Consider the following 9111-nt stretch of genomic DNA (forward strand, 5'->3'; position numbering starts at 1 on the left):
TTATCAGAGACGCGGTGTTCCGCCTCGTCCACCCAACCGTCTCGAACGTACGTACCAATCGGAGCAACGTTTTCGTCAAAATAGGGAGAGATAGAAGGGAGATGGGAAAGGGGGGGAGGTGAACTGGAGTAGAAGCTCACCAAGTTTCATAATGGCAGTTTGCCACAATGCCATTTAATGTCGCCAAAGTCTCTCTCTGCACTGTCCTCCTGAGACAGCGAACGCGTACGATGTGTAATAGTGCAGCAGAAAGTTTCATCTGTGACGTACAGTGTGACACAGTGATACAGTGTATACCGCACCATCGGTGAACGCAGACATGAGATGATGATGATGATTTATTGGCATCCCCTTGGAAAAGGGGTGGTGACAAATGGTCACCTAGCCTGCTTGAGCTAATGAAATAATTTATTAGATATTTATCAGTCTAGCATTTTGTCTCCATAATATCTCCCCTCTTTCTTCAAACATCGATATCTACCTTGTAGTTACATATGCCTGTAAGGGATTCGGTCCTATGAATTTCTTCTCTGCTTTTTTTCCCCACCAATACCATAAACGTCTCTTGCTTATCTCGACTGCTGACCGGTTGATGCTTCCGTCAACTTTAAATCGAAGCGCTACTGGAAGGTGGACGTTACCTACGAGTCTCGCTGGGTGAATCACTTCCATTGGGATGTGCCGAGCTGTCTCTGGGTGTTTGCAATAGCAGACACATGCCTCATCTAGTTCCGAATATTTGCTCCGGCATGTTTTTGTCCTTAAGCAACCAGCCTGCTCGGGAAGTTGTCTGAATAAACTTGCTCGAAGCAAGTATCTCTCTGCTTAGGGCCTTGCATTGCCGCAAAAGGGCGCTGCAAGTACCATCGCAATTTATTGCATGTATTCTTCCCTTCTAAGATTGCTTGTAGCATCTTCCAAAACGTTTAAAAGACTTTCGCGAAAAGAATCCTTTTTTCTCCGTATAACTTGATGCACTTGTTCATCGAGCCCAAATTCTTAAACTTTACGACTACTTCGGGAGAGTTCACAGGTATGTGCTTCACGGATATGATAATATCGGAAGGAAATAATGTCAACTTTCATCGCTGGTTTTCAAGACACACACGCACTAATATGACGAACATTTAGCATGGACGTGCTCGTGGGAGCGACATTTGGTATGATGTGAACACAACAGACATGGACAATGTACACCATCTTTCTTAAAAGTAAGTCGGAACATCCGAAGCACTGTCTCTTAGTTACCAGCGTTTTAGATGTATGGCAAAGACGGTCTTCCATGCCCTTGGCGGAACAGTCCGTGTAATCACTAACTACGCGATCCGCCACATATCAACTGCTCAAGCGTCAGCTGTGCAGTGATGGCACCTATTTGTAACTAACAAGATGACGTTTAGAGTTCACTTTAGTTGAGCACACCACCGGAAGGTGTCGCAACTAGCCCGAATTTTCCCCGGCGTGGGTGTGTCCAGGCGTCATCAGCAATGCCACAAGACGATTGGGGCTGCCTGGTTTAGTTTCGGCTTCGATGTAATGCTATCTTGCTCATTTAAAATGCCCTTGTGGCTTGTGCCTTTTTTGCTAATTTGCTCAAAATAATGCATCTTAGGCGGCAATATGAAGCTCAATCAATCATCAATGCAATGCTCAATGAAAGTCTCAGCTACTTCTTCCCTAACATGATATTAAAAAATATCGCCGGAGTTGTTCTGTTTTCTTTCGTTGCCACACTGTTTTGACAGCCTTTTTCTTGAGTGGTCCCGTGAATATAGCTTGGCCTTTCAATAATAGAAGAATGACCTTTATAACTGCCTTCAGGCCTTCTGCAGCCGTCCGAATGCCTTGTTGGAGGACAGAGCCTGTATCATGGTGCACTGGAGGCAACTATCGCGAACGAGTTTATTTCAAAAGCCACAATATTATCAAATGTTATGGCATGTAAGCAACATGTGCCTCGAAATTTGTGGAGCACCTACGACCACTTCATCAAGACATCGCGAATGGTATGAGTTTTGCATGCAAAGCGCTGCTTGACGACGACGGTAAATATGAAACCCTGGTCATATGTACGCATGTAAATATATATCAGAAATTAAAAATCTGGAACACAGTGGTCACTGGTTCCTTCGGGAAGTTGGCGACCGTGGCGGTGGTCTCGGTAGCGAGCAGAGGAACGAAATTGACGGTCATAAGTCATATCAGCACTGCTGCATTGCACATTCTTTCTATTTTCACGTTTTCTTTTCTTCTACTAAACAGTAAATTAATTGAAATGCCACTATGATCTGGCAGTCGCTATTGCCAGAAAGTGCAGTGGCGCTTAAACGCACCGTATCGCACCTTCTGCACTTACGATGCATCTGTTAGATCGAAAAACGATGAAAATCACGCGAAAGACATTCCACGTAGCTGTGGCGGAAGCATCGAAAAAAACGTGACACGAGGTGTATAGGACACGACGAGACACAGGGTGAACTTGCAGAAATGGCAGCGGCCACAATTACACTGCGTGTAATTGTCAGGGTATGGTGACGATGGTTTGCCGACGATGGCGTGATTATAGACATGACGCCGATGCTGGATTAATGGGGATGGTATGTCGGCGACGGCATGGTGTCGATGGTATGATGACTCTTTGACGACGACGCCGTGTCGACGATGGTATGCCACCGATCAAAAGGCCTTACTGTCACGATGGAACCTTGGCATTAGAGAGTTTTAGTTTTGCGTGATACGTTAGGTTCTTTTCACATGTGCCGTTGCGCCGTGTAACCACGGCATAGGCATGAAGAGAGATCCGTTTTAGCATGCCGTCATCGCGTATCGTGCTGGAGCGTGGAATCAAGTGAACAATCGGGTTTTTCGGGCGTTCTATATCATCAACGCAACACGAACGCGAATTCTATGACACCATGTGCTAGGTGGAGATCAAAACAGTTTCGTGGCTGGGTGTCGTGTCTCTTGGCCTGCATGTAGCAGCGTCAAAACGAACAGCTGATCTCAATAATAAGGATGAAACATTGCTAATACTTTGTCCTCAGGGTGAGATAGGACTCGCCAACTTGAGTAATTAGGCATGTGCCACTCTCTGCCACTGAAGCGGAAGGTCTGAGCTGGTCCGGGCGCTGCCATATTACGCAATCACGGTAATCTGCGCGGTAGTCAGCGGTTATAAGACACGCATGCACAGTGGGCAAACTCATCACGGTAACGTATCACGTATGATGCCACGGAAAGCTAAAGCTCTATTTTCTACACCGTCCGTCTCTACAGCTCTATATGTTTCCTTCGTGGCTTACCGGTGACCACGAGTGGTACGGTGACGCCTCGAGATCCCCCGGGGCTTCGAACTGTGCACGTGTAATTGCCAACGTCGTCTGGCTGCAAGTTGCGGATGCTCAACATGATGCCTCCGCTCGCCGAAGTTGTGTGCACTTCGATGCGCTGGTCGGAGACCAGTTCACGGCCGTCTTTGTCCCACCTCAGTGCCAGCGTCTGACCCGGCGACGTGCTGGCTTTGACGAAGCAGCTCGCAATGGCAAGGTCACCTAGTCCAAGGTTCGGCGGAAAGCCGAGACTTTGTGGTTTGGGAACTGAAGTGGTCTCTGAGGGCAGGGCTGCAAGCGAGCGCACTGGTTTGTTAGAAATACAGTTTTTTTCTCTCTCTTTTTTTTTTTTTCAATCTCTCATAACGCTGTATTTTGCAGCAGTTATCGTCTTATCTGCGACTCGTTGACGCGATTCGGGATGTTATGAACGTACAGCCCTGCAATTTAAATACTTTATAAGAGATTACGGGAGTATGGCCCCAGTTAATCGGCTGGCTGATCACTTGTTTTTCAGTGAAATGGCGCAACCCACTCTGTCTGATTGGCCATAAATCGGGTGACACAAGGATTCATAAAAAAAAAACTGAGATAAAGAAACTGAACAAAAAATGTATTACTGAAAATTGTGAACTTTAAAGCTAGCTGCTACCGATATAAACTCTTTAATTACTGAATATTGCCGTAAATAAATATGTGAACACAAAAGAAGATAGGACAAGGGGAAATTCAAGCATGTAATTTTTTTTTTTTGCCTCAGAAAATTGCAGAAGATATCACAACAAACACTCATGTGGCTCAAACCCAGTTCGGTAGCACCAAAGGAAGTCACCCCCGGAAGAGTCACATTCCGGAAGGGTTCTTCCAAAAAGCATTTACTTTGAATCATCGTTTCCTTGCCTTGTCCGTTGCAAAATCTGTGCAGCTAATTTATAAACGGTGCCGCTGCATTGCTACGACAGTGCTGATGAGATATCGATGGAGTTGTATCTGCCTTGTACACTGTTTATAACAAAAATAGCACAAGAAATAAGAGTGATCAAAGAAAGAAACACACAGCGTCGTGTTTGTCGTTATTTCCTGTCCCGTTTTCTCGCGCTGTTTTTCTTACAACTATCATGTACGAATTATGTATAGCCCAACAGAAAACTCTTTTTGTATACTGTGCACTAATATCTATTAATTTGCTTTTCTTTTTGTTGTGTTTTCGCCTGCGTTTTCGCAACGCGCATAGCACTCCGAGTGGCAGTGTGTTCGTTTTCACCTGAGAGGACGGATGTGTTGCAATCTCTTTACACTCATCTTCCATTTCTTTATGTACTATCATTCTGCCAACCCGGAAAGCTTACTTTGCCACCGAAAGAGAGCTAGAGAGAACCAACATTCGAAACATCGACAAATGCTTACCTTCCGGAACGGACGGCGCTAGGAGTGAAGCGAGCAGCAGCAGCAGCAGCAGTGGCGACGGCGAAGTGACCGGCACGACCGGACGGTTCATCACGGCGAAGAGCACAGCTCGGCGCTAGGTCAAACCAGCAAACTGAAGAGAGGACGCGAGGCCAAAAGTGGTGTTGCGCGACCACGGTGTGTCTTCCAGAAAGCAACGTCTGAGCTGCCGACAGCAGCGCTGTGTCGGGCTCTGTCACCGAGCGATGCACCGCCGCGGGTGAGGCCGAACATGCGCGGACAAGTTGCCGCGGTGGCCCCTTCTCGCTTTTCGTTTCTCGCGCGTCTTCAAAGACACTCGCGACGCCTGGTGCAGGAAAACGGCGACTCTGATGGCGCGTCTTTTGAAAATTCATCGACGGCGTCCGAACGGAGGTCGCGTTGTTTCCATGCACGTAGCGGGTCAAACTAACCGTGCAGGCGTAGGGAGTCATGTCACGAATCCAGAATGCTGTTATTTATCTTATCAAGAAATAAAAAAAAATAATGTAATATCGTGCGTTTCTGTGGCGACTGTCTCTTATTACTAAAAATAAAGGCTTCTACACACAAAAACACGTTTTACAGGCCGATATTCGTAACAAGGACGGACAAAAATAAAAACCCCTGTCGGATTATTTAGCAGGCTAAGATTCTCTAATGAGCTTTGTATTTATCAACGTTAGGCCGCCGATGCCAATTAGACGTTTGTAGCTAATCGCGAGCTCATTAGAAATCGACTTTTAAAACGGATCAGAAACGCTTAATCAAATCGCGCAGGTCCGGAGAGTTCCGACTCATTTTCATCGCGAAGCAGAGCGAGGCCCGCCGTGGTGACGTATCTACTGGCTTTGGCATAGCGTCGCTAAGCGCGAGGTCGCGGGATCGAATCCCGGCCGCGGCTGCCGCATTTCGACGGGGGCGATATGCAAAGTACCGTGCATTGGGCGCACGTTAAAGAACACCAGGTGGTCCGAATTATTGCGGAGTCCCCCACTTCAGCGTTCCTCAAAATCATATCGTGGTTTTGGCACGCGTAACCACTCCTTCGAAAGTCACGTCACCGAACAAAAGCAAGAAAATCTTGCGGCGGCTAAGTGCCGTCGGCTGAAAAAAAAAAAAAAAAAAAAAAAAAAGAAAGAAAAGAAAATCAGGCCTTCGACGAACTGTGAACCCGCTATCGACCAGCACCAGTGACATGTTCGTTTCCTCTTTTTGCCCTCTTTCCAACCTCTATATCCCCCACCCTATAGTGCAGGGTAGCAAACCGAAAACTCGCCTCTGGTTAACCTCTCTGCCTTGCTTCTCTCTATATCTCTGTACATTTTTTTTTTTTTTTTTTGGGGGGGGGGGGGGAGAGAAACACAAACCGCAGCGCGGATCGCCAGCCGAGATAGCATCTCGTAGGTATGTTAGGTAAGTTTGGAACTCGGGCCGGCGGGTACGGGATGTCACATGTTCGGGGCGTCACCACATGACGTCACATTAAGGCGTGGTTGCGCAAGTGCTCTTGACGCGCTCTCTTTCGATTTTGCGCTGAAAATGAGTCTGAACTGTTCGCGAACCAGCGCGCTTTATACGTTTTTTTTTTTAAAGCCATACATCATTTTCAAAAATCTCCTGTGGGAGATAGCGTAATTGTATTCCTTGAGCTTGATTACACGAAGCGGCGGACACTATACTCGCCCGAGAAACTTAAATGCACAATTCGTCACCAGACTTGGTAATTAATATTTCCAAACTGGCGTTATTGAAGTGACGTATAGTGAATCTCACTTCAAGTGGATACGTCTTGCAAACTCACTGGTTACATTTCGTAAATCACAATATGTGCCATAACGTAATTAATTCAGAAGTAGTTAATTAGTGATTTGTAGGTAAATATTTTGATATTTGTTTCCATTTCTCGTGCTAGTACTGTCCACCTATTCGAATAATCCAGCTCATGGACATTAAATATGCTATCTTGCACATGCGATTTTTTTTTAATCTTGAAAACTTAAAAACGATCATGCCGTGCAGATACCTTGTAGACGCTGTGTCACGCAATTAGTCTTGTTTATGACGCAGGTTACGTCGGCGCGAGCATCCATATATTTGTAGCATCTAACGGATTCCCGTATACGACAGCCCTGCGACCGTATGTCACAGCGACTGAGCCATAGTGCGAGGTAGATGCGTGTATTTGCGTTTGTTTGCATTCAAACTCACATGCCAGCCTCTGCTATAGGTGGCTGACCGGGATAGTCGGCAATCTATAGTGTTCCCACAACCAGGAATGACTTAACTATTAATCTAAATCGCACGACTGTCCTTTTACGTTTTTTCTGGAACAAAACGCAGCCATGTTTAAAAATGTGCAAGCATTGACATACGCAGTTGGATAAATCATAAAGATTAAAAAAAGCAGGGATCCCAGGACGGCGCCCTGGAGTACAGAGCACAGCGTGAAGGCCGGCCAACGTTGTGTGAAATTATCAGTCATTTTAGTACATTAGAATCAAGAGAAAACATGTCAAGTGTTAGCAACGGCAGAATATAAGAATTCTTAACCAATTGCAGCGTCAAAATCTATATACGAATATACAATCAGTCGAGGATCGACGGTCAAGCATGGCATGAGACTTATGATTGAACACAAGTAGGTGCATTTCACATGGAAGCATAACAGACCTTAGAAAATTCTACCGAAATGTAGACAGAAACGTTATATGCGAAAGAGCTCGGGATACGCAAAAGGAATGCGCGCTCTCAAATGTCGAGTGGATGCAATGCTTGTAATAAGTCACGTGAGCGCCAGCCTTCTGCCAAAGAAACAGCCTTCCCCGTTTTCCAGTCACCCGATAGGTCACCATTGTCTATTTACTTCTAGAATGTGTTGCTTAAAACCAACGCTGAATTTATATTACTGCTCTTGTGCAGTCGATACCGCTCGATGAAAGCGACTCAAGGCTGTCTTGATTTTTACAAACGCCGTTGTGGCCATACCTTGCGTGGGTATGAGCCATGTTTTCAGGCCACAGCATCAGAAATACCGTCTGGGTAAATCAGCACAGAATACAGTGGTATACCGTTGGAATTAACAATTTTCGGCATACATATCAGACGCCGACAAGTTTGAGCACAAACTGAGACACATTGTTCAATGCATTTGCGCATGCAGTCACTATCACGTATTGGTTCCTCATCAGTGTATACGTTAAAGTAATGGCAGATTTATCACTGGGATTATTGACATTCTGAAACATTATGGGACTGCCCAATAACACAGGCTGTAACGTTTTCTAGGGAAAACGATGCCCAGAAAGTTTGACTGGTTGAACAGTACATATATTCACAGCTCTGCGAACAGATTCCAGTAAAAGTGACTGCGCGATGTCGTCGCAGATCCATGCAGTCGATTTTCATTCCTCTGTTTATTTATTTAGATATTTATTTCATTATTAGTTTTTTTCTACGGACATTCAAAATAGAGGTTATACACTAATGCACGGAATTTCGCAAAACCCCACTGAGGAATACAATGCGATCGATAAGTACAAGTAGCCTGCTTTTTCCCATAACCAAGTTTTCTTCAACTAAGCGGTCCTTACAGAAAATAAATTCTGCGTTTTTTACGTCACTGCACAAACTTAACTTGAAATGCCGAATGAAGGTATAACCACGGCGTCCAAAATCGGGCTTCATTATAAATTACAGAGGCTTTAGCGTAAGACTAAGGGAAATTGGACAGTTGAAACCAGTAAAACAGCGAACGCGCGCGCGTGGCCCCGATAAGTCAGTAGAAAGGGGTGCGGGAGCTCGTCCCATTTCAGCGCGGAACCGCTGGCGAGATACATCAACGCCCATGTGTCACTCTTTTATCGCGCGAGGCAACGCCAGGAAATACACAGAATGCGGAACAAAACAGTGCAGTAGGGGTTCCTATAAGTGCGAAGGGACACATCTGTAGCGCTGCACGGCCAATCCGGGCAGCATTGCATGTGTAGCGTGCGTTGGAAAATGTGGCCCGACTATACTAACTGAATGAACAAGCGTGCTGTGAGCGCGCACAAACAAACATGAATAGATCACACTGAATGACTGCAGACAACGACCGTCAAAACTCTGGCAGCAAGCGGATACGCCGCATAGGCGAAGGTACGTGCGGTCTATCGTTTCAACGCAAACTGAGCGGCGAATGGCGCCTTTATTAGTATAGGCTGAATACTTATGGTGATCCCTTTCCCTTGCGTAGAGTAGCAGGCCGGAGACGAAGCTCCTCCGACCGCCCTCTCCGCTTTTCTCACAGTGAAATGCCCTCTCTCTCTTTCCTGATGGTGAGCCGCAGTGAAGGCAAATCGAGTTCCGTGCATAA

General features: G+C 45.9%; 1 protein-coding gene across 1 annotated transcript; it reads right to left on the minus strand.

The window, feature by feature from the left end:
* Window positions 1–3270: 3270 nt before the first annotated feature.
* On the minus strand, window positions 3271–5106 carry LOC125941154 (titin-like). Its single transcript, XM_049658115.1, has 2 exons — window positions 4737–5106; window positions 3271–3620 (listed from the first exon to the last, which is right to left on the minus strand). The coding sequence occupies exons 1-2, from the start codon at window positions 4825–4827 to the stop codon at window positions 3271–3273; spliced, it is 441 nt and encodes a 146-aa protein (XP_049514072.1). The 5' UTR covers window positions 4828–5106.
* Window positions 5107–9111: the final 4005 nt, after the last annotated feature.

The sequence above is a fragment of the Dermacentor silvarum genome, chromosome 10 (genome assembly GCF_013339745.2).
Source record: "Dermacentor silvarum isolate Dsil-2018 chromosome 10, BIME_Dsil_1.4, whole genome shotgun sequence".
NCBI lineage: Eukaryota > Metazoa > Arthropoda > Arachnida > Ixodida > Ixodidae > Dermacentor > Dermacentor silvarum.